Genomic DNA, 25,881 nt, shown 5'->3' on the forward strand with positions numbered 1-25,881 from the left:
ACTCAACGCAAACGAGTTATTTAATGTTTGTTTTAAATACATATTTTCCAAGACAAACGCAGTTGTAAGAATTAGTACATGTATTTAAATGCATGCATTTTTTCTGACGAGGACAGTCATTTTATAACAAAAAAATATCTATTTTACTTTCTAACCCCAAATTTTAAAATACGTGACACATGCTATTTTTCACAATCTTTGTCCTAATTCGAAACCTGTCATTGCACAAGCCAATGTAATCGTTTAAAATCAAATTAAATCTCACTTTCGTTGAATATAGGGAAGTATTTCTCGTTGGACCACCACACACCCATCTGGCTACATAGCTCGCCGTGATCGTATAGTGGTTAGTACTCTGCGTTGTGGCCGCAGCAACCCCGGTTCGAATCCGGGTCACGGCAGGAGATGCTGGTTGTTTTTTGTGTTGTTTAAACAGGTTTTTATATACAAGATACACATGGAGGTAACTAAAATACTAGAAAATAAAATTCAACTCATTACATTTAATTACTGTCAAACTGCTTGACCATTTGCTACTGCGAATCTCCCTAAGTAAGTATAAGTTATACTTACTTAGTATACACACTGAATGAATATATTATTATGAAGGAGTGGAACTATTGCAACAGATATTGACTTAAACTTGTCAATATTTTGTGACACCACTATAATGAAAATATAAAAAGTGACATACGATTGTAATGAACCCTCTTATATTCTAAAAACCATAAATAAAATTAATTGCAACTAAATGCTTTCAAAGGTGAACCCATGAATAAATATCACTGTATATGATATTTACTCATCTCATTTTACTGGAGATTTGCTGGAGAACTCCAGCAAGCAAACAACACAATGAAGACCAAGAAAAGAAAAGCAGGTTGTCAGTAATTTAAAATCAGAATGTTTGATTGAATTGAATTTTTTTTTTTTGGAAAGATTTTTTTATGTTAATTGGTGATATATAAAACTACATAAAGTTTAGAACATGTGGTCCACATATGAAATAGTAACACTAACAAAACAAATATATATCAAGAAAAATAACACAGCAGTCAGAAGGGATGATTTATATTACCTAGTATTTGTTATTTGGTTGGTAATTGGAGCTGGTATGACTGCTGTTTGCTAGATAATATAATAATGAATATAATTTATAATTAACATGATATAACCTACCACCAAATGTTATAATTTTAAAGTGCAACATATTAAAAACAGTCTTTAAACAAGGTTTTTATATACAAGATAAATACGGAGGTAACTACTAGAAAATAAAATCCAACTCATTACATTTAATTGCTGTCAATTGTTATTGTTACAATGAAAAGCAGGCATAATTGTCTATTAATCACCTGTTTTGTGAAACTTATGCTGATTGGAAGAAGTTTTTGTGGCTTTTTTTAATGGATTTTCTCCTTTTTTTCAATTTTCCAGCTTCCGGAAGCGAATGCGTGTCACGTGATTTGAGCGCTGTCCAATCAGCTGCCAGAAGCGGACGGCTCGTAATTTTGAACAGACGGGGAACAGCCAGCGATGAGTGCTGCAGCTAGTTAGCTGGTAGCAAAACATCGACAGATATTTCTCCAAATAATGGACTTTACGCTGTTTCTCTACTCTGGATAAAGTGGAAACAAATCCGTGTTGTTATTATTAAACATGGACTCTCATATTATCACTCCTGGACCCTATCGAGCCACAAAATTGGTGAGTTTTTGTTGTTTATAGAGCAGAATGAGACCTCGCTAACTATTTTACTAACGGAAGGGTTTGGGGTGTTTTTGTTTCAAATATTCAGTAACAGTTGCGTACACCTCTTTGATAAACTAATTTTAATAAGAATTGAAACTAAAAAGACGTTTGTTTCTTTTACTTTTTCTCAAAAACATTCCTTTGTGTGACTCCCACACCTGACTTTAAAAGCAGCTCTTCTCAGCAGCTGATCAGGAGTAAAATCAAATACTTTAGCAGTTAGCTTACTAAATGCTTATCATGGTTGGTAACTTTGTACATTTTAATTTACTTAAGTTTGAAACTTTCTTGATTAAAACATGTAAGAATATTTTATAACACAATGTTTAAATGCATTTAAAGAAAAAAACCGGTTTTCTTTATTGTTTCAAAGTGGGAACATTCAGGTATGTTGGCAGCAAAGTAACAGGCAAGTTGAAGTATGAAAATACACACAAAGTAAAAACAATCTGTACATTAAGCGCAAATTTAGTGTAGGAAAAATAATACTGTGAATTTTAATTGATTTGATTAGGACAGTGCACATTAACCAACATTACCACAATTCATGGCGATGTAAATATGCAGAAATTACACAATAGCTAAATTTTATTCTGTGTCCTAAGACAAGAAAGCAGGAAAAAACATCTTAGTTTACGGTTCACAGGACAGTACTCATAGTTCTATTAAAGAAATAAAAATTAAAAAAATAAGAAATAACCAACAGACAGAAACGGTTAAATTTTTTTTCGCACTTCTCAGGTGCACATTGTTTATTCAACATTTTTGCTTGTGCCTGTAGATCAAAATAACTGTAATACTTATTGTGTTTGACTATTTTTACTTAAGTTGGAATAATTGTTGCTATTCTGGTTTCTGTCTTTCTAAAGATCGGTAATTGGCGATCGGCCAGAAAACTGCAATCGGTGCATCAATACTTACCTGTCTGTGTTTTTCTTTCAGTGGAATGAGGTGACACGTTTGTTTCGGGCCGGCATGCCCGTCAGGAAGCATCGGCAGAACTTCAGGCACCACGCTTCCTGCTTCACGGCCGCCGCCGCCGTGGACTGGCTGCACCAGCTGCTCCAGAGCAACAGCAACTTCGGCCCCGAAGTCACCAGGCAGCAAACCCTTCAGCTGCTCAAGAAGTTCCTGAAGAACCATGTGATCGAAGACGTGAAGGGCCGCTGGGGAACGGAGGACCTGGAGGACAATCACATGCTCTTCAGGTGACTTTATTGTCATATTTTAAAAACATACATGATCTAAACTGGGATTTAATCAAAGTTAAGTTGTTCATGTGCGTTATTATTTTTTTCAGATTCCCGTCTGCTTCTCCTCTGAAACCGATCCCGTGTCCAGCTCCGGCGCCAGACTCCAGGTCCATAAAGAAGCGGCCGTCACTCCGGGACCGGGAAGGTTTCTTCAGACTGAGGAACCTCAAGAAGCAGGAGAAAGACTCTATGGTTAGGACTAACCAGATATTTATATAACCTGAATAAAAACACACAAACACGTTTTTATTCTCACCGTCTGAAGTCAGATCATTTGGTCAGTTTCAGGGATAACATTGTTCTAAAATGCATGACTTTTTGTATTTTCAATTGGCACAATTACATGGTCAGTGGAATAAATTGCCCCAGAAGTTATTGCGATAAACAATAATATTGTTGTTTTGAAATGATTTTAAAGTAACATAACGACGTAATAATGCAAGAACACATCCTCAAAGATCAATAAACTTTAAATTCTCTTGAACATTTAACACTGGAACTGGAAGACATTTTAAATATGTAAAATGAATAAACAAAACAACAAATACAATGAATTACAAAGTTTCTGTAAACAAAATTGTTCTTCAGAATAAGAAAAGCACCAGAATGGAGATTTTTGTCCTCTAGTTTTTGGTAGAAAACAGTCCGACAGCCCTAGCAGCATAACTACCCAGGTATAAATACTTTATTCCAACTTGTTTTTAGGAGAACGTGGATCCTGCACTCCAAACACTGCAAGACGAATCAAATCCGCCGACAGAAGAGCAGCAGCACCAGAGACGAGAGCTGACGCTGGAGGATGAACAGGAAATCTGGAGAGACGTCACCCTGACGCAGTAAAAACACTGAACAACCAGACTCACAGGCGTAATGTTGCATCAGAGCGCAGAAATCCAAATTATTATGAGATGGAAAAGTTTGTTGTGTTTCTCCAGCCTGCAGAGGATTCTGGGCGTCTCTTCTCTGGATGAGGTTTTGGACCAGCGGCACATAAACCCCCAGAACATCATCCACAACATGACTAACGTCAACAAACACGGAGTCGTCACGCTGGAGGACAAGAGCAGTGAGTGATGGACCGCACCCAGTTAATTATTCACAGCCCTGGTAGATCTAGATTCAAAGAAACAGAAACAATTAACTAATTATTAAAATAATCGACGAATTTAGTAATCGATTAACCGTTAACTGGAGTATACAGATTCAAATAAGACCATGTGCTGAGAGAACAATACACTCAGAGCAGTAATTAAACCAAAGCTATATCATAAATATAATACAGTTTATTTATATCATAAAAGTTGCATTTCTGATTTAAAAAATGTTTTGTCTGTAAATATGTTCTACTCAGAGCTGCTCAAGAGGTAGTTTCAGTTTTACCTGGTTCAAATTCTGCTGAAAAAATAATAAAAATTCTCCTATTAAGGAAACAGAGCAGTAATGAATTCCTTGGTCAGTCTAACCTGTCGGTTTTTCCAGATGATCTTCCTCATTGGGTTTTGTCCGCCATGAAGAGCCTGGCGAACTGTAAGTACAACAGATTACTCAGAAAACGCTTCACACTGCATCATAATGATCCCAGTTTTCATGTGGGTTTAATCAACTGTTTACTGTAGAAGTACAGCAATGAATTGTGGGTACAGAGGTGATTTTTTGGGGGGGCGGGGATTGCTGTAATCCAAGATTATTTCCAGAAGTGCATGACAAACGTTTTTCATCAAGAAAATGTGAAAATTACTTCAACAAATAAGATTGTATTATTTGAAATGGGAGGAAAATGTGGCCTTAATGATGCAGGAGTTTTCCATGGACCCTGGGCAACATGGCGTCCTGCTCCCAGCTGGAGGGCCAAAAGCTGCTCGCTAATGATGACTAGCATTGGTTTTAGCTGACAAGTTTCAACATAACACGCTAAATATTAAATGTATGCATTATAGAAAAAAGGAGGCAGTGCTTTGCTACTAATTGTCAACACTACAACAACTAGATGGTCAGGAACAAGTTTTAATAATAAAGAGAAAAACATGGTTAAGCTAGTTATGCTAGCCTAACTTTGACAACAGTAACATGTAGATGTGATGTGGAACTGTTTGTGTTTCGGTTCAGTTAATAAAAAAAAGGGGGACTCACACCAACTCTGACAATCATCAGGAAAGCAGGCGTTTACATTAATCAACCAACTGCTGTTAGCTTAGCTAATAGCAGCGGTTGCTAATCTGATCACTTATTGATAATCACAAAATAAACATCAACATTAAAAACATTAAACTGTAACGGACTGAATGTTCTGTTGTTTGTGTGGGGAATGTTTGAGTGATTTTTGTTGTTGTTTTTTGATGTTGGAACCTGAAACATATTGTGGCGAGGTTGACAGTTGCTATGGCAACGAGTCTGCGTGTCTCATAGCCGACACAGGAGGCGAGAAAATAGAAGAATATGAGTGGCTTTCAGTTGCTCTTCAATGGTTTTTATGCTTTATTTTCCTTTTGCAGTGGCGCATAGCCTTAAATTAATAACTACAAATCAGGTTTTATTTAGTTGAAGGAAATGTTTTCCCGCGGCAGCGCGGCTATGGCGAGCGCAAGCCTTCCCGCGTTTTGCGCATGCGCAAAATTTCCGGACATGAACAATTACACGCAAGGGGTTCACGTTGTTGCTTTTTTCCGGGACACATCTCCAAACAAATGAGTAGTTTCTAATCGTTACAGTGCAGGTGTAACGAACCTAAACCAGCCGGTGACCATGTTCTGTTGACCCGCAGGGCCGAAGTACGACAGCGACCAGCCGTCCTACCCCGGCTTCGAAAGAGACGTCTTCAAAACGGTGTCCGATTACTTCTACAGCCTCCCTCAGCCGCTGCTCACATACGAACTGTACGAACTGTTCATCAACGTCCTGGGTAGGCAACGTTTTTCATCCTGACCCGCTCAGCTGCTGGGGAATCCGACCGACCAGTCCTGTTGATGTGACTCTAACAGTGTCTGACTGCTAACAGAGGTCCTGGTTGTTGTTGTTTCTGTCTGTAGCTGCGTTTCCATTTACCAGAGAGTTGCGCCAATTGAAATCACGAAAATTAAATCACTTAATGTAAACACGGCCATTGATGTTTTTAGATGTAAAAAGTTGTATCGCTAGGATGCGGTATGGAAACACTGTTTTCGCATCAGACCGGTCACGGATGTCACTTCTGCCGGAAACGCCAAATAAGATGACAGGAAGAAGTATGAACATGATGATTCTTTTTTTGTGTGTGTGGACAATCTGCAGCTCACCGCATCCACAGCTCATAAAACTTTGCTGTTATTCCAACGTGTTGAATTCATACACTGCAAAAAATATCATCTTTCCAAGTATGTTTGGTCTAGTTTCTACTGCAAATATCTTAGTTTTATCTTATTTTAAGTGTACTAACTTACAAGTGACTTTTCAGAGTTTTAGGTCAATAATTCCTTAATATTGATTAGAAAGTACCATAGATAACTTCACTTATAACAAGATATTTTTCCCATTTACTAAGTGAAATAATCTGCCAGTAGCAGATTTTTATCAGTATGAAATAATTATTTACTTAAAATAATAAATGATTCAGTCCGCTATAATTTATTGTGCGATTAATTGATTTATTGCTTATAGCGACAGACTTGCGTGTGATTTTAAGTAAGTTTCTTATTTAACAGAAACACCGTAATCACAAAATAGATTTTTTATTTTTATTTTTTTTTACAGTAATGGAATATCAACAAAGATAAATTTATAATGGAAACACAGCTACTGATGTAAAAGTGTGACTTAACTGCACCCTCTCTCTTCCCCTTCACCTTCTGCTTGCGCTGTCCTCTGACCTTTGACCCCGTTCCTGTGCTGCTTGCCTCTCTGCCTGCGTCCCTGTTTGCGTCTGCTTTCAGTGATGTGTGGATATGTCGCAGCGCCCCCTACGCTCCAGCGTGGGAAGCGGAAGAGTTCGGAGCTGCCGTCGGTTGCGGCGCCGCCGGCCAAGTCGTCGTTTCTCTCCACGGAGTGCCTCCTCCTGTCGCTGCTCAGGCAGGGCTCATGCGACGAGGCCGAGTCGCCCATGAGGGACGTCCTCAGCGGGACGCTCCAGTCACGCAAGGAATCGGGCGGCACGAATCTGAAAACGGTTAGACTTCGCACAAGAAGCTGCTCCCTGGAAACCATCCTGGACCGCTCTCCTCCTCCTCCATGCGGCCTGCAGCCGTTTCCGTCCAGCAACGAAAATCTTGTTTTCCCACCTCAGGAAGGGCACTTGAACACAACGTTTACGACCAAAGCGGACAGTTTTGTTCACGAAAACGCAGCAGGAGTTGTAACCAGGAGGAAACGCTCCGCGGGTTCCAGGGTTAGACCGTTAGACGGTCAGGTGTCGGCGCGGCCTCGCAGCGCCAGCAGCTGCCTGGACATCGTCATGGAAACCAAAGAAGAAGAATATGGAGGGATGAAATGGTCCAGTTGCCTCAACATGAACCAGTATCCTCCGTCTTCCTCCCAACATCTTCTCTCTATCCCAGCAAAAGCTCAAGGTAGGGGTGGGCATTCATCGCGTCGTTCGTCAACTATTGTGATAAAACTAATCAAAATCCAAATTTTTAAAAATTTATTATTGTCATGATTAGGCCTGTCACAATAAATAATTTTCCTGGATGATAAATTTTCCTAAAAGTTATTGCAATAAACAATAATGTTGTTGTTTTGAGAACATGTTTAAGTAATATAACAGCATAGTAATGCAAGAACACATTCTCAGAAATCAATAAATGTTCAATTCTAATATTTAACGCTGAAATAGAAGGACGCTTTCAATATTCAAAATAAATAATCAAAACAACAAATAAAATAAGTTATGAAGTCTCTCTAAACAAAATTGTTCTTTTAAAAAAAGGACTAGTGAGACCAAAACACCAAACTGAAAACATTTATTATGCTATTTTTGTAGAATGAAAGAGAGAAATGATAAATCATGCTAACTGAAATTATTGCTCTAGTTTAAATTTATTGTGCCATTAATTGGCTTATTGTTTATTTCAACAGGTCTAGTCATGATAATTCCCAGTTAATGATGTTTAAAACTTTCTGTATTAGTATTCTCATTTTTCCTCCACTGATTCTTCATTGAGAGAATTAATAAAAATCAATACATTTGAAAATATGATTAAATGAAGTTACTGTGTGCAGATTAGTGAAACAAAATCACACAAATCAGTTACCTAAAGCAGATTTAATAAATCATTCTAACCGTTATCTCAGTAGCATCGTGATAAAAGTTAAAGTCCGTATCGCCCGCCCCTAGCTCACGGCTCCACCCCCGCCTGCAGTACCTCTAACTTTTGGGCGCTGCCGGCGCCGGCCGTCCGCCGCTGCCTCAGCTCGCTGGACGTATCCAAGCCGCCACAGCCGCATCGGTCTGCGTCGCAGCTCAATCTGCCCGTCTGCGTGGCTGCCAGAAACTTCCAGCTCCCCCAACCCAAACCTGAGCACAGTAAGACCTTCTCCCGCCTGCCTGCGTGTGTGTGTGTCGACGCCAGATCTAACACCCTCACCTCTGCTAATGTCTTCCAAGCAACTTTTTTCTTAAATGAATTCAAAAGCAGCCTGCTAACGTCTGTCTAAATGCAGTGTGGATAGTTTTGTGCTGCTTCTGTTTTATCTGCATGTTTTGAACGGCTAATGCCTCTTAACTTCTACCCAACAGTCTGGTCAACTTTATTTGTGCAGAAAATTTCAGCAGTAAGGCAGTTTGACTTGCTTTACATCCTGAAAACATGATTCAGTTACCAATTATGTCAAATTTACATCAAATATGTTGGTCAGCGTTCCAGTTATTATGGTTCAAAAGCAACACTACACTATAAAACACAAAATCTTAGCAGGTGTTTGTTTAGTTTCTTGTTAAAATGTCTTAGTTTTGTCTCATTTCAAGTTTACTAACTTACCAGGTAAGTTCATTTTATTTTTATAGCACATTTTCAGCAAAAAGGCCATTCAAGGTGTTTTACATAAAAGGAAACAAACTAAAGAGCAAAACATAAATAAATCTAGTAATGTTGATTCATACCAAGGACTTTTCATCAATATATGAGCTTCTTTAAGGTCAACATTTTTAGAATATTCATTTAAAAAGGTTCTATTCTATTGGGAGATTATTTCCATTATAAAACTGGAAAAACTCCTTAAATGTTTTTCTTATTTTGTTCCATACCTTGCCAGTTTTGCTTCTTGAATCTTACCCAGCTCACTCTGCATCATAGTTGTAGTTTATTAATATCACCCATCTATTCACTTATCTAATGTAATTACTATGAATAGATGTGATTCATAATTTAGCCCAGTTTTGCCTCCATGTCGTCTCTGATGGTGATTATTTATTTTCTTGCAGGCGTTCTCCAGCCGCAGTGCGAGCGCGTCGCCATCGAGGCGCTGCAGCTCTGCACGCTGCTCCTCCCGCCGGCGTCCCGCAGGAAGCTGCAGCTCCTCATGAGGATGGCGTCCCGCATCAGCCAGAACGTGGACATGCCGCGCCTCCATCCGGCCATCGGCACCCGGACGCTGGTGAGGAGCGAACGGACGACATGTTTCCAAACACAAGAGTTCAATTCTTCTGTTGAGATTTTATGTCACGGAGCAACAAAAAGCAGCGCATGTTTGATAACTGAATAAAGATTATGATTGTTTTAAATTATTTATTACATAAATAAATAAACAATTTATTTATTTATCTAACTTTATTTTTTAAAGGTAGAAGTGGGAGAAAAAGCAACAGTGTTTCACTACAACCTCTCTGTTCCCAGAAAAATGGGAGGAAGATTAAATCGTCATAAATTTTGTTTCTAATTATTTTTTCAATGTAAAATTTGTTAAAATATTTAATTTAGATGTTACTTACATTCTGATTCGTCTTTGCTCCTCTAAAGTTAGAAATGGAAACGTGTCTGACAAAATAACATTAGGCGTGATTAATATAAAATATTACATATTTACCTGGAATCAAAAAGGGGATTGTGATGAAAAAATTTATTATTTGGTAATAATGTCATAATCGGATTAAGTATTATCAGGTAATATTTTCCACCACAGAGCTCATGGCTGTCTAAAATCAGACATTATTACATTATTTTATGATAAATGAATGTAATAATTATGGATTAGTGACTAAAAAAATTCTATAAGTTGATGTTTCTTTACAGGTTTTCACAATTTCGCAAAAAGAAAAAACGTTCAGTTGGCTTTTGTGAAAAAGAATTAATGTGCAGAACGTGGAAAAGTTTCCTGTGTTATAAGTGAAATAATCTGCCAGCTTATCTAGAACTGGGTTGCTAGGTAACGGGCTGGGGTTGCTAGGTAACGGCCTGGGCTTGGCTGGGGTTGCTAGGTAACGGTCTGGGGTTGCTAAGTAACGACACAGAAATAAGTGCAATAATCTGTCAGTGACTCAAACTTCTTCATCAGGAATTATTGCCTTTAGACAAGCTTCTTTATCTTGTTGAAAAACTACTTATGAATTAATTTGGACTTATTTGAAGTGAACTGAGAAATTTGGTCTAGAAATTAGACCAAACTACTGGGTGAAGTTTTACTTTGTACTTTCCAGATGGTCCACACGTTTTCAGGCTGCGTCCTGAGCAGCGCGGAGGACTGCGACCTGGACGAGCTGCTGGCGACCCGCCTCGTCTCGTTTCTGATGGACCACCAGCAGAGCGTCCTCTCCGTCCCAGAATACCTGCGGAGCGCCATCAGGGACCACATCCACTACCTGCGCGCCGTACAGGTACGCCGTTACCATGGAGATGGAGAAACTGGAGAAATCCCCAACAATGCTCCAGTTTAGATTCAGTGTTTTCAAGATTTGAAAAGTGCTTAATATTTTAACTTCACAGTTTTGTAATAAAATGCCATTTAACATTTGATTAAAAACGTAAATTTGGAAAAAGGTTTTTTACAGTTGAAGCCAAATATTTTCATCCACACAATAACACATTTTTAACGATAAATTGTCCCAGAAGTTACTGCGATAAACAATAATATTGTTGGTTAGAGACCATTTTCAAGTAATATGATGTTAATGGTAATGCAAGAGAACATTCTCAACAGCCAATAAACTTTAAATTCTAGTGAACTTTTATCACTGGAACTGGAAGACATTTTAAATATCCAAAATAAATAAAACAATAGAAACGACAAATAAAATAAATTCTAAAGTCTCTGTAAACAAAATTGTCCTTCAAAAAAAGCTCTAGTTGGGACCAAAAACCAGATTAAAACTTTGGTCGTCCAGTTTTTGGTAGAAAGAAAAGCTATAAATCATGCAAATGGAAATGATTGAGTTTGTTTTCATTTATTATGCGATTAATTGATTTGTTGCTTATTGTGACAGGACTACATTCTCCTAATAAAAAGACAGACACATTTTTTTCTCACTGTCTGGAGTTAAATCAGACTCATCTTGTTTTATGTCAGGTAGAATTACCAAAATAATTTCTATTTTCTAAATTCTAGAAAACTTAACACAAACATTTTTTTTTTAGAGATTTTCTTTTAAATTTCTAGATATTTTGTATTTCAGTATTTAATTTGAGTAGTAAGGTAATTTACTTTCACAATATCTATTATTGTTTCAAAATAATATTTATTATTCCTAATGACTCAATGTCTTATAACTATCTCATATTTTATATGTTAAACAAATTTATTGAAATTGGGGGAATTTTGTGTTCATTAGTATCAGTTGTGTAAAATATTATAACATGTTTTAGTTTAAATTGTTCCTCCTGTAGAATGAAGAATACTATCACAAAAAGTTATTAATAACAGTAATAAATTATGTAACATAATAATTTATAGTTCATTTGTATTGTTTTGTTTTTTGCGTTATTTTTTGGTGCAAAGTTTGGAGCTGGAAAAGTGAGAAAACGTCCCTTTAAAAATGATTTAGTTTTACTGTTGAAATGTATAAACTGGAATCCTCAACATCAATCTGAGACCAAAATAATTTTTTAACACTTAAAAAAAAGAGTTTTTAAAAGAGTTTTGTTTTACAGTGCCCCCTAGAGGCAGTAGATGAAAACGTTTTAATATATAATTTGTTTTATGACTGTTTGACTGCCCTGACACCAGGTTCCTGTCGACACGGGCCCAAACGACGGCGCCGACCCGGTTTGCGTTCCCATGCCGATGTACGCGTTCTGCAAACAGATAAGCGGCGCTGAGTTTGAGCAGCAGAAAGCGGAGTCGTCCCAGAAGGCCATGGAGGAGCTGCTGGAGATCCTGCTGACGGACAGGAACCTCACCGAGAAGGACCGGCGCAAGAAGCTAAAGCAGGTCAGCTAACGGAACCAGAACCAAAAACAGGTCTGGATAGAACCCAAAATGATTCCATTTTCTAGAGTTTTACCTCAAGGTTCCACTTCAATTTCCAAAGCAGCTTATGGACTGAATGTTGTGAGAAAATTTAATATTAGAAACTCATAATCAGCCAATTAACTCAGGCTGGGTGTGGCTGTGGTTGCTAGGTAACAGAGCAGCGCTCGTTGCTTGTGAAATAAAATGCCAGCTAGAACTTTTTTCATTAATATTGAGGAATTATTGATGTACAAGCTCCTTTATCTTGTTGAAAAGTTACTTGTAAGTTAGTTTGTTTTGTACTAAGATATTTTTATTAGAAACTGGACAAAATACGGGTCAGATTTTGTTTCTGCCGTGTTTCTGGGGCTTCCTGCCGATGGCTGAGTTATGAATATCTCATGTAGATGTTTTTTAGCGACTTATTCAAGTTTATCCATACGTATTTTTTTATTTAATTTCTTATTTAATTGAAACGCCACAATTACCAAATTGTTTTCCCCCCAACATTAGTGAAACATCGACTAACATTTGCTGACCTTTGTGGTGGAAACGCAGCTGTTATCGTGTGTGGTTCAGTTTCAGAGGCAGTACCCTGACATCTACAGCCGCCGCTTCCCTTCCTGCGGCGAACAGAGCAAAACCGACAGCAAGCCAAAGATCAAACCGCCGCTGCTCAACATCAAGAAGACCTTCAGCCTCAGGAACTGACGCCATGACGCTCACATCACGGTCAAAACTGTTACATTATTGGTGGAAAACGCCACTGATATCCGTTTGTGTTGGTTCATTCTGTAGATGAAGAGCGTCTCATAGAGGCAGCTGAACAGATTTAGAGTTCACACTTTGTTTTCTTTTCAAATACTCTGCAAACAGCATTTGCAGCAAGTTTGGGAGAAATATTAAACATTTGAGCTTAAATTTTAACTTATATAAATAATTACATTGAGAGGAGCTCCATTTGTCTAAAGTTTTAAATCTTTTAGGATATTGTTTGCTTTTATTTTAAATGTTTTTAAGGACGTTTTGTTTTAATGGAGGTTTTTGTTTTGTTTTATGTCTTTAGGTTTCCAGATTTAACTGAAATAATTCAAGTGCAGCTGGGATTTTTATTTCTATAGCGCCGTGTTAGGGGGATTGCAGGAAGAAGACAAAAAAAAAAAAAGAGTATTTTTCTGACAAAAAAAAAATTATTTAAGAAGTTTTATAGAAAAAACTTGGAAATTTCTGAGTTTGAAAAATCTAAAATTTTACAGAAAAACAGAAATGTTGAGATTAATCTGAGATTTTCTAGAAAAAAACTTGGAAGTTTTGAGTTTCAAAATGTGAAAATGGTTAATTTTTCAAATTCCAAGTTTTCCACTTTTTTTCTAGAAAATTTCTCAAATTATTCTGAAAATAATATATTTTTTTAGAAATGTACTCATTGTTTTTGTTCCTTCTACATTAGCTCAAATACGGTGTCCGATATTTTTGCTTTATATGCAGGTTAGAAAATGTTTTTCAGTGTTTAAGAAGAAAACCTTCATTTGCCACAACGTTAATCTTTTATGAGTCATAAAGACTCTTAGTTGAGGCTTAATTCAGCTTATTTTTTTTTTTTAAATTAGGCCTTTCATTTACTAAATCAAATCAAAACTCCTAAATTGTTACTTTTCATGCTACATGCTCACAGGTACTTCATACATAGAAACTAACTTCTACTTTTAGTTTCCCCTCTTTTGTTCTAAATGTGTATTTGACTTTATGAAGTTTGTTTATACCTCAAATGAAGTTAAGTGACCACAGAAATACTTTGTGTTTTTGTCAAAAACTGAACATAGGAGTGAAAATGCACCTATAAATGTTTACTATGCAAATGTTGGGAAATAAACCTGGTTTGTGTGACGCCTTCTCAGTTTATACTATCGGTACCTTTACAAGGTGGTGAAAGGAAAAACTCATTTTAGTTTCTTAAAATGAACTGCTTGCTTTTGAAAGTTTAACAGCACATGGGCGGTTCTAGGCGGGGGACAGCGGGAGGCCAGTGCCCCTTTACCGAAGAGATATTAGATAAAATAAAATTAAAACTAACCGGTCTTTTGGACCGGCTTCATTTTTTACCTTCAGTTTTATTTTAACAATGAATTAAAATGTAATTTGTTGCACTTTTAGCTTCAGCCCTATTGCGCTAGAATCATACTCTAACTTTTATTTAAAAAAATTTTTTTTTACATATTTGTTAAAACTGTCAACTTGCCCTGATAGTTTATGAGGCAGATAATCTGTGAAAAGATCAATTTCCTTCACCTGCTTTTTAGCTGCTATTGCTGTCTGGTTATTTTTGGTGCTTTTCTCCAATCAGAGCCAGGAGGCGGAGCTTAGCGCTGTCAATCAAACTCATGTAGTCGCAGCTAAATGTAGTAATGGCAGAGAAACAACTACAGGGAAACTGTCTATCCTCTGTCGTCGGTGGCCATGCTAACTAGACTTAGCATTCACAACTGGATGATTGACAGCACTTAGACCCGCCTTCTGCCTCTCATTGGTTGATTCTAGTTAAATCCTTTTTTATTTTTCACAGATTATTTGTCTCATAACATAGTTACAGTTTCAACAAATGTCTAAAAATATATATTTTCTATACATAAAAGTTAAAGACTTAAGATGTTTTCCAGATTCACTCTCCTTCTTTCAAAAGTAAAAAAACAGAAAGTTTCCCCAAACGTTTGCTGAAAACCATCAGGAACTAATCAGCTCTAATTGCTTCTGCATGTTTATCCAACTACAAAGGACGGCGGGTTTTAAAATTCAATTTTACTGGTGGGACCCACATCATTAGGAGGAGAGGTTGGTCGTGTTTCCAGGTCGAGAGAAAATCCAACATTGAGGCGAGGTTCTGGCGTCTGAAAGGAGCCGAGACAAAGCTGGTCTGTTCAGCCTGGGGGAGGCGTGGGGGGAAGTTTGAGGAGGAGGAGGAGGGGAAAGGAGGCTTGAAAGGAGAAAAGAGAAGAAGAGGAGGAGTGAGGAAGGATTGGGGAGCAGCAGGAAATGTTTGTGTGGTTTAAATCTGAACCAGAGTCTCTTCTGAAAGCAGTCGGCGAGTCCAGGAGGAGATTCAGCAACAACATGGTCAGCCGGTGAGGAAATATTTCCATTATTTACTCTGAAAGTAGAGAGAAAACGGTAGAGTCAGTTCTGATGTTGAAATGTTTTAGCTTTTTGAGACGTTTTACTGAAAGAAAACACCAAATCTTACCAAGTGTCTTATTACGCTTGATATAAAACTAAACTAACTTAATTTTTCAGCCAGAAGTAGCTTGTTTTAAGTATACAAGTACTTGATATAGATAAAAAGTACTAGTTCTACTGGCAGATTATTTTAAAAATCTCGTTAAAAGTGAAATAATCTGCCAGTGGAACAAAAAGTTACTTCTGAGTTAGTTTTGTCCTAATTCCACGATACTTGCACTAGAAACTAAATCAATAAAACTTTGTAAGATTTTGTGTTTTTCTGGTGCAGATTAAATTCTGGTATGGAAATGTTTTGGTTTTCTGAAATGAAACCAGAGACATTTTACTGAAAAAACACAAAATCTTAACTATCCTCTTCAAGTTTCTAGTACAAATGTCTAGAAATAAGACTAAACAAACTTACTGATAACTTTTCAGCAACATTTAGCAACTTAGCCAGTAATTACTTGGTATTAATAAAAAGTACTAGGCAAATTATTTCACTTATAAAATGAGTAAAATGTCTTGGATTAAGTGAAATAATCTGCTAGTGGAACTAGAACTGGGTTGCTAGGTAACCGGCTGGGCCTGGCTGTGGTTGCTAGGTAACAGCACAAGGCCTGTCATCTGTGAAATAAGTGAAATAATCTGCCAGTGGAACTCGAACTTTTTCATCAATATTAAAAGATTATTGACTTAAAACAAGCTTTTATTTCTAGCTGAAAAGTTACTTTCAAGTTAGTTTTGTCTCATTTCAAGTGTACTAAAATATTTGCTTTAGATTAGAAACTAGACCAAAAATACTTTTTGTTTTTACAGTGTTGAGATGAGATGGAAAGTTTCCCAGATTTGGAAAAACAACCTAACCATTCCAGCTTTTACAGTTCCAAAGATAATAAAGAAAACTTTTAAAAAGCTGTTTTTAATGTTGAAAAGAAGAGAGCAACCTGCAGACGAGATGAGAAGTTTCTCCAAAACATTTAATAGAGAAAAGAAGATTGTAAAACTTTAAAAGGAAGATTAAGGAGAAAAATCAGATGGAAAGTCTGGACTAACAAAGGAATGTAAAATGGGCGTAGAAGGACAAATTGAAAGCTGGTGTTGTGAAGCTGCCAGGACTGATGGGAACTGTAAACAATTATGATTTGTGAATCAATATAATGCACCAAAACTTACTCAATACCATTTACACATAAAAATACATTCTCAGTTGTCAGCTTGTTTAAAAGTATTCACTTTTTACACATTTTGTTATAAAATCTTTATCTCTTTCTACAAAACTTTATACATTTTGACCATATAGAAATAAAGTTTGAATGTTTTCTAATTTTATTAAGAATTGAAAATCAAAATGATCTCACTTACATAAATTCACATGATTTAATCCTTTAGTTATGTTTGAGGTTTGATGTTTTCAATGTGGTTTCAACTTTGTTGTCAGAGTGGAACATCCTGCTGCAGGTTACCGGAAGATCTTTGAGACGGTGGAGGAACTAAATGAGCCGATTTCTGCAGAAATAACTGGTAAAAACACAAAAACAGATTTATTTATTAACAACTATAAACATAAAAACAAACTTTACTAACTTCAACTATTCAACAAGCTGTTAAAATGGACTTTATGCATCACTGGCAATTGTTGTATTTTTGAAATGGCCGTTGCTAAAAATATGTAGAAATATGTTTTATCATAAAATCTGTTTTGTTTGATGATCTGTAATTATACTCTACATATGTAAAAATGCATTTTGAATATCCATAATGGTAACTTAAGATCTCTACATTTAGATTCTGACTGGTAAGAATAATAATTCATGATATCTTCAATTACATTCATCTCAAATGACTATTTAATTTTTTTTATCCTTTATGGAAATTTGATAATGGAACATAAATCTGTGATGTTTTGACTAAACAGAAAGCTAATACAAAGTATTGTCACTGACTTATAAAATATATCGAAGTACTAAAAAATAGATTAAAGATATCTTGAATTAGAATTTTTACCAATCAGAACAAAAAGTCGGATATCTTTAATTTACTTTAATTGTTGATATTTGAAATCTTCATTCAGTAATTCATTAGGTGTCTTGAATTAAATCTCACATACAAATTAAAAGTGAATCTGACATCATTTATGGCAGTCAAAACGTAATTAGCAATATCTTAATTTACTAATGTCTAGTCATAAACCACTTTCAGATATCTGGATTGTAACCAATTTTATGTTAAATCGACTTGCCATATAAACAGTCAATCCAACAGGAGGAAGTACGGAAGATCAGAAGAGTCGATATAAGCACAATAAATGATGGAGGAACGTGTGTTATGTCATAATCAGGTGATTTTGATGAACTGTCCCCTCAGGTGTTTTCCCGTTGTGGCTCAGAGGAAGCCTCCTACGGATGGGTCCGGGTCTTTTCGAGATCGGGGACGAACCGTTCCACCATTTGTTTGACGGACAAGCTCTGATCCACAAGTTTGACCTGAAGGGTGATCAGGTGACGTACTTCAGAAAGTAAGAATGCATCGCAGATTTAAAAATGTTCAGCTGCTGCCTGTACATAAGCATACATACATTATGGCTGCATGTTAGGGTCACTGTGGGACAAAATTCCTGCCAAAAACCTCAATGATTTTCTAGAAAAACCTGCAGATTTATGAGTTTCAAAAGTTTATAATTTTCTTGAAACAAAACTCAGAAATTTTGAAATAAATCAAAATACTTTGAAGTTTCTGAGCTTGACAAGTCAAAAATGTGCAAGAAAAAAACTCTGAAATTTTTTAATTAATCTCAGAAATCGTCCAGGACAATAAGCAGATTTCTGAGTTTCAGAAATTATTTTTCACATTTTAACCTCAGAAATGTCCAAGTTTTGCTAGAAGATTCTAGCTTCTTTTTTTTTTTTTTACTTCCCCAACTAAGAAACTTTCTTGTTTTTTCTCCAGAAAATTTCTGAGATTATTTTAAAATTTATTTCTTTCTAACTTCTGACTTTTCAAGTTCAAATATTTCCATGTTCATTTCTAGAAAATTTCTCAGATTAATCTAAAGATTTTGAGTTTTTTCTTGGACGTTTTTGTAAAATTGTAAAATTTCCATGTTTTGTCTAGAACATTTTTGACATCATTCTCAAAGTTTCAGATTTTTTCATGAACATGTACCATTTTTTATCTTTAATAGCCGTTTTACTCGTTATATTTTATTTCCTCTAAAGTTTCTTTACACTGGTTTGTTTCCAGAATCTAGACAAATAAATATGATTCTGACTAAAACAATAAACCACAACAATAACTCATAGAATCTCTGCAAATAAAAAGTTTCTTTTTATGTTCATGTGAAGCTTTTGAGTTGTTTTTGTGCAGAAATTATGTTTGCAGCATTGCTGGTTATTTTTGCAGGTAAGTTTGTAATCATTGTTTCAGGTTCATCAGGACGGATGCATATGTTCGGGCCATGACAGAAAACCGGGTCGTCATCACAGAGTTCGGCACCACTGCCTATCCAGACCCCTGCAAAAACATTTTCTCCAGGTAAAACTGACAGTTAATGTTTGCCTGGCTGTTAACACAAATAATTCATTTAATTAATAGCATCTTAGGCACAACGTAGGTCTAAAGCTGGACTTAAATCCGTTTTATTGTGTCTGTTCAGGTTCTTTACGTACTTCAGAGGCATCGAAGTGACAGATAACTGCTTAGTAAACGTTTATCCGGTCGGCGAGGATTTTTATGCCGTCACAGAAACAAACTTCATCACCAAAGTGGATCCAGATTCACTGGAGACACTGAAGAAGGTAAGAAGGTTGGAATTTACCTGAGATCATTCAATTCAGTTCACAAATACTTTATTTATTCCAAAGGAAAATTAAATGTCAGAAATAATTTCATCCAAGTATCTTCAAAGAGTCGTTCTGGGTGGAGATGCTGGAGGCAGAAAGATCTCCAAAAGCAGTCAGTCTTCCAACGAATCTGAAGATGTCTCTGACTGAAGACTGACTGTATGATGAATATTTAGCTTGCTAACAAAATATTTAGGTTCCTAGCTAAATACTTAGCTGGGAAATTATTTAACTAGGAACCTGGTAATATTAAATTTGCTATCTGCTTGATAGCAAGATAAATACTTAGCTCTGACTGAAATATTTATCTTGCTTGCTAGCTAAATATTTAGCTTCTTAATTAAATATTTAATTTTAAGCTGAATATTTATTTTGCTTACCAAATATTTAGCTACATAGCTAAACATTTAGCTAGCTTGATTGCAAGATATATATTTAGCTTCCTAACTAAATATTTAATATTTAATTTGCAAATTAAAGTATTTAGTTTGGAACTTCAACATTTAAAAATGTGTGAATAACATGGTAAAATATAATTTAGAAAATTAAACCTCTACGTTTCCCCCTATGACAGACTAAATAAACCAAAATATTGCTGTTAATTTTTGTATTGTGTAACTTTCCAAGCGCCACCTGATAAATTTGGGGAAACTGATACCAGGTGTTTTCTTTGTGATTTTCTTAATTTGTTTCTCAGGTGGATCTGTGTAAATATCTGTCCATTAACGGAGTCACAGCGCATCCCCACGTTGACGCAGACGGTTCGCTCTACAACATCGGAAACTGCTTCGGCAAAAACATGAGTCTGGCGTACAACATCGTCAAGATCCCGCCGGCACAGAAAGGTGGGAAACGCAGAGACACATGTGAAATACGTGTTGTGGGCCTCTTTGTCACATCAAAAAACTATGGTCTGTAGGTCAATCTGTGTTGTCAGAATACATTTTTTTCCAACAGGAAAAATTTACTCTGAAAATAAAGTAGAAAATAAAACGAAGCAAAATAATTATCAGTAAAATCTGATTTTTGTCCTTAGATAAATCAGATCCCATTGAGAAATCCCAAGTTGTGGTCCAACTACCCAGCAGTGAAAGATTAAAGCCTTCATACATCCACAGGTTCACATTTATACTCCAGAAAACTTTTTTCCTATTACTTTTCATCAGTTTAAATCAGTCTGTTTTGGTCTGTTTTTCTCTCCGTAGTTTTGGTATGACTGAGAACTACTTTGTGTTTGTGGAGCAGCCGGTGAAGATCAACCTGCTCAAGTTTCTGTCGTCTTGGAGCATCAGAGGAGCAACGTACATGGACTGCTTTGAATCCAACGAAAACATGGGGGTAACGACGGACAATCAGCGTCCGAACTTCACTCACGCAGGGGCGGCCCTAGAGTTTTACCTTTAGGGGGCCAAGCAGGGGCACAAACAGAACAATGGTGGTGTACTAAAATTAAAATATTTTAGCAAAACAATTTCTTTACCCAAACTAAACATAGGGATCTGTTTGGCATCTGAAAACTATGCATCAGATTTGTTTGTTACAGTACGACAGAGTAATGGGCCAAAACAGAAAAATGAGGGGGAAATTTCCGCCAAGACATTTTTAGATTAATCCCAAAATTTTTCTGAAAACAACACAGAAATTTCTGAGTTTTTATTGCAGATTTGCAATTAAAAGTTCAGAAAATTTGAGATTCTTCTCAAAATTTTTCTAGAAAATACTTGGAAATTTTTGAGTTTGAAAAAGTCAGAAGTTGGCAATAAAAACTAAGACATTTTGAGATTATTCACAGAAATTTTAAAGAAGAAACTTGGACATTTCTGAGCTTGAAAGTTGAAAATTTGTAATAAAAACTCAGAAATTTTAAGATTCACTTCAGATTTATTTAGGAAAAATTTGGAAATAGAAAATCTTCAACTTTTTAAATTCCAAAAGTGAAAATTTTTTCACATGTTTTAAATCAGAAATGTCCAAGTTTTTTATAAAAAATTTCTAAATTTCTGGGGGCTGAAATTTACTCCTTCTCTCTTCTTTCTATCTACAATCACCATAATACTGATAACAGAAATATGGAAAAGGATTAGGCCCACCGGGAAAAAAAGAATTTTGCCTTTAATCTTCTGAGATCAAAAGTCAGAGCTATGAGAAAATGTCAAAAAAATTTTTTTTATTCTGTGGCCCTAATCGTCTTCCGTACATAAATTACGACATGTGGACAAAATGCTAACTTATGTCTGGTCTGACATGAACAAACTGATCAGGTGCTCTGATTGGGCCGTCCAATCAGATTTTAAGCGGAGATGGTGCCCCCCCCCCAGCCAACCCCGTGGCTACGCCCCTGCTCTACAATATAAAACATCAAAATGTTGATTTTTTTTCCATTCCTTTGAATCATTTAGTGTTTATTTGCTGCAGACGTGGTTCCACTTGGCCACTAAGGATCCTGCAGATTACATGACAAACCACAAATTCAGAACGTCGGCTTTCAACCTGTTTCACCACATCAACGCCTACGAAGACCAGGGATTCATCGTGGTCGACCTCTGCACATGGAAAGGGTAATTGAGAAGCTCAGGGTATCTCTATTTGTTGATAGAAACACTGATATTTTATTCGTATTTCCAGACATGATTTTGTGTACAACTACCTGTACCTGGCCAACCTAAGGCAGGAGTGGGAGCAGGTGAAGAAAGCGGCGATGCGTGCGCCTCAGCCGGAGGTCAGACGATACGTTCTGCCGTTGGATATTCACAGGGTGAGAGCAGAAACGATCACTTTCCGCTGCTAATCCTAATCTCATTTTATCCTGTTAAAAACACCTCTACCATTTAATCATAAAGCACAAATCATGACACATAGTTACGCTAATGCTATAGCACTATTTAGCAGAGGCTAATGCTAAAGCGCTAACTTCAATTGAAATTATTTTTTACATTAACCATATATTCTATAATGTCCTTAAATATTGTATTTATGTGTTAATGTGTTGTTCACTATTATCCTTGTTTTATTTTGTTCACATATTGTTTAAAATAATTATTTTTCGCTTAGTACATTAGCTAACTATGAAAATGTTTAGCGCACTTAGCTTCCCCTAAATACATTTTCAAAAAAAACATCTAAACTGCTCATTTCCTTGGCTGTTTTGTAAACTTTCATTTGGTTGAAGTTTGAAGATTGAAGTTTTGGTAAATAACTGAGAACACTTCAGTTACACATTTATAGTCATGCTCTTATTTTGAAGTCTGTTGCACAGCTGTTCCATTTCCTGTCCTCAAGTTCTCACTTTTTTTTTGTTAAAGATTTTTCTAGAAAATTTCTGAGTTTGAAAAGTTGAAAACTTTTTATTATTTTTTATTTTTTGTGTTTGTTCAGGAAGAACAAGGCCGAAACCTCGTGTCTCTGTCCTACACGACAGCAACCGCCGTCCTCCACAGCGACGGATCCATCTGGCTGGAGCCTGAAGTTCTGTTCTCTGGACCAAGACAGGGTGAACAGAAACACACATTCATCAACTTGTATTATCAACTTTTCATCTAATGAAAAGTTGATGAATACAATAAAATTATGAAAAAAGAGATATAAAAACTACTGAATCAAAACTATTATAATATTTATATATATTATATATATATATATATATATAATATATATATAAATATTATATATAATATATATATATATATATATATATATATATATATATATTATAATTAAAAGGTGAAGAAATATGATTTAATAATTGTATTTTTTAGGAAAGCTGACAGTTTTTGCTCTTGGGAAGAAATGTGTTAGTATTTTAAAGGGAACCTGTTATGCAAATGTCACATTTTTGCACATATTCTTTCTTCCTTTTTGGTTTTAACAGCTTCTAAAAACAGTCTGAATAGCAATAAGTTAATCCTTTTTGGTGTTTGAAAATCAGCTGTTTCAAAAACCTTCCAAACGTAAAATCACATTCCACTGGCACTTAGCCGTTACCTAGCAACCCCAGCAGAGTTCCAGCACATTTGGTCAGCTAGTTTCACTGCTGTATGCTCTGTACAATGGCTGCTGGAAAAGAAAGTGTTTTGTTGTTGACTTCCCATCCAGAAACCACTTGATGCATTCTTGTTAGTTGTGCAGGAGGATCCACTTCTGCTTTTCAAAAATGTACAGTTGAATAGTAGCGCATCTGTTTGCAGCCATTTTCACATGCGAGTGTAAACGTTGAGTTGGGGGTGTGGCTAGCATCAGTTTATTGAGATTTAACGTGATAAAAAACACCCTAAAACAAAGTAAAATCTTATAAGAATGATTTTGTGTTTTGTTGTTTGTTTTTTTATGTCCCTTTTGTCTTTTTCAGCCTTCGAGTTTCCACAGATTAACTACTCCAAGTGTTGTGGAAAGAAATACTCATTCGCATACGGCCTCGGACTCAACCACTTCATCCCTGACAGGGTAGGGAAGAGAGAGAGAGTGGATCCCACCGCACGCACACACACACACACACACACACACACACACACACACACACACACACACACACACACACACTCACAGATTTGTTACCTTCTCTTGGTTTCTGCCTCAGATCGTCAAGCTGAACGTCCAGACCAAAGAGACGTGGGTGTGGCAGGAGGAGGACTGTTACCCATCAGAGCCGCTGTTTGTTCCCACACCTGGAGCCACGAAGGAAGACGAAGGTAAGTTTAAGTTAATGACATTTCTAATGCAGATTTGCTTTAAAGGTGTAATTATTAACCAAATAATGAAAAGCTGACATTTTTAATACTCTTGTAATGACATTTTTTAGTCCAACTTTGCTTTAAAAGTGTCATTATTTATTACTATTATTTCAGGGTGTATCAGCTGGTTGCGCTGACCATTGGCGCCATCTACTGGATGGCAGCCAAACTACGACAGTATGTTAATCGTCTGTCTGACCTCTGCAGGCGTGTTGCTGAGTGTTGTGGTGAAGCCGGGCGCAGAGAGACCAGGTTTCCTGCTGGTTCTGGACGCCATGATGCTAACGGAGCTAGCAAGGGCCGAAGTCAACACCGTGATCCCTGTCACTTTACACGGGATGTACAAACCTCCTCCTTCACCCTAAACTCACCAGTTAATCCCCATTTTCTACTTATTGATGATAGTGATACATTCAGAACAGTTTTTAAATCAAATACCACTCTGGTTACTGCTAAGGTTTCAGTAATGACACGGATTTAAAGCTACAGAGCAGCAGGACTTAAGACGTTATTAATTTTTTGTTTCATGTAATCAAAATCAAAGAAAAACTATTGGCTTTGGAAATTAAAAGGCACAATTTGAAGCCTGTTATGTTTGTTTTTTAGTTCACTTTTAGCTTTGTTGTCAGCGGTAGGCACATTTCCGCTAAACTGCTAAGAGTAAAGCTAATTTTTCTTTTTTATTTAAAGATTTACAAGCAAGGCAGTAATACAAATACAAATAAGTATTAGGAAACAGACGAGAAATTAAAAGCATAAGTGCAGAATGGAAAATAAATAAATGAATAAAAACATTGAAAATTGGATAATTTCAGACTCCAAAAATGCTAAATTATGTTCTACAATGATCTCAATGTGTTTCTTAGCATTAGGGTTCACCATGAATTTTACATAACATAGAAACTCATTGAGAAAAACACAAAACCTGGGAAACATTTTCTTACATTTGGATTTGTGTATATGATTTTAAAAAAATTCTGTTAGTTTTTCAGTTAGCACTTTAGCATTTTTGCTAACTTTGAAAACATTTAGCACTTTTATCTTCCCCTAAATGATTTTTTTCCAGATAAATTCTGGAGCACTAATGTACTTGGCTGATTTATAACCCTTCAGTTGAATAAAATTTTACATCTGTGTTCAAGATTTGGTTATCAAACACTGGAGGAAAAATTAGCTCCATTATTAGCAGATTAGCTCATCATAATCATGCTACCAATACAGCTGATGCTGCCTCCGTCAATTACTCAACACTTTCTCTTGGTCCTTTTGTTCCTGTGCTTTTATTTCCTGTCTTTTCAATCAAACATTGAAGTTATTTTAGTTTGTTACTGAATCCACATCTGCTTTATTCTCCACGCCTCCTCCGTGTGTTGGAGTTTACTCTTCCTTCATTGTTTGAGGACAAAAAAAAGCATGTTGGTATCATATTTCAGAGCAATTTCTGCTATAAACACTTAACATTCCAGTTTAATACATTTTATATAATGGATACAAATTGTTGATCTGTCTTGACTGTATGATATGTCAAATAAACAGTTTGTTTAAAACTGAAAAGTGTGGTGTCTGTGTCGTTTCTTTCTTCAGTGATTAACACACACACACACACACACACACATATACATATATATGTATATGTATGTATATACACATATACATATATATGTATATGTGTTTTTTTTTTGGAACTGAGAAATTTTTCAGATTAATCTTAAAGTTCCAGAACATTTTCTCACAAATTTTGGA

General features: G+C 36.2%; 2 protein-coding genes and 1 non-coding gene across 4 annotated transcripts; all 3 read left to right on the top strand.

Moving 5' to 3' along the window:
- Nucleotides 1-260: 260 nt before the first annotated feature.
- LOC102232042 (DEP domain-containing protein 1A-like) lies at nt 261-13,401 on the top strand. Its single transcript, XM_023339280.1, has 14 exons — nt 261-346; nt 1,438-1,707; nt 2,695-2,960; nt 3,053-3,197; nt 3,711-3,841; nt 3,941-4,071; nt 4,485-4,532; nt 5,767-5,904; nt 6,911-7,543; nt 8,311-8,499; nt 9,397-9,569; nt 10,609-10,785; nt 12,132-12,335; nt 12,936-13,401. The coding sequence occupies exons 2-14, from the start codon at nt 1,660-1,662 to the stop codon at nt 13,065-13,067; spliced, it is 2,415 nt and encodes an 804-aa protein (XP_023195048.1). The 5' UTR covers nt 261-346; nt 1,438-1,659; the 3' UTR covers nt 13,068-13,401.
- trnah-gug lies at nt 330-401 on the top strand. The gene has a single exon. It is a non-coding gene; the product is annotated as a tRNA-His (tRNA).
- Nucleotides 13,402-15,314: 1,913 nt separating the features above from the next.
- On the top strand, nt 15,315-25,095 carry LOC102231785 (retinal Mueller cells isomerohydrolase-like). 2 transcript variants are annotated; one of them, XM_023339169.1, is made up of 14 exons: nt 15,315-15,475; nt 17,011-17,093; nt 17,937-18,087; nt 18,996-19,103; nt 19,225-19,366; nt 20,109-20,256; nt 20,448-20,529; nt 20,617-20,749; nt 21,827-21,969; nt 22,037-22,166; nt 22,787-22,901; nt 23,757-23,851; nt 23,985-24,096; nt 24,346-25,095. In XM_023339169.1, the coding sequence occupies exons 1-14, from the start codon at nt 15,387-15,389 to the stop codon at nt 24,501-24,503; spliced, it is 1,689 nt and encodes a 562-aa protein (XP_023194937.1). In that variant the 5' UTR covers nt 15,315-15,386; the 3' UTR covers nt 24,504-25,095. The 2 variants fall into 2 exon arrangements, with proteins under 2 accessions (XP_023194937.1, XP_023194938.1); XM_023339170.1 differs by having other exon boundaries at nt 20,457-20,529.
- The last annotated feature ends 786 nt before the right edge of the window (nt 25,096-25,881 follow it).

The sequence above is a fragment of the Xiphophorus maculatus genome, chromosome 9, assembly GCF_002775205.1.
Source record: "Xiphophorus maculatus strain JP 163 A chromosome 9, X_maculatus-5.0-male, whole genome shotgun sequence".
NCBI classification, from domain to species: domain Eukaryota; kingdom Metazoa; phylum Chordata; class Actinopteri; order Cyprinodontiformes; family Poeciliidae; genus Xiphophorus; species Xiphophorus maculatus.

Coding starts and splice junctions, on each gene's coding strand:
- LOC102232042 (XM_023339280.1), top strand. CDS start 1,660: ATGGACTCTCATATTATCACTCCTGGACCCTATCGAGCCACAAAATTG. Junction 8,500..9,396: donor CCAACCCAAACCTGAGCACA/GTAAGACCTTCT, acceptor ATTTTCTTGCAG/GCGTTCTCCAGCCGCAGTGC. Junction 12,336..12,935: donor GGCGCAAGAAGCTAAAGCAG/GTCAGCTAACGG, acceptor TGTGTGGTTCAG/TTTCAGAGGCAGTACCCTGA.
- LOC102231785 (XM_023339169.1), top strand. CDS start 15,387: ATGTTTGTGTGGTTTAAATCTGAACCAGAGTCTCTTCTGAAAGCAGTC. Junction 20,750..21,826: donor AATCCAACGAAAACATGGGG/GTAACGACGGAC, acceptor TATTTGCTGCAG/ACGTGGTTCCACTTGGCCAC. Junction 24,097..24,345: donor AGCCACGAAGGAAGACGAAG/GTAAGTTTAAGT, acceptor TGACCTCTGCAG/GCGTGTTGCTGAGTGTTGTG.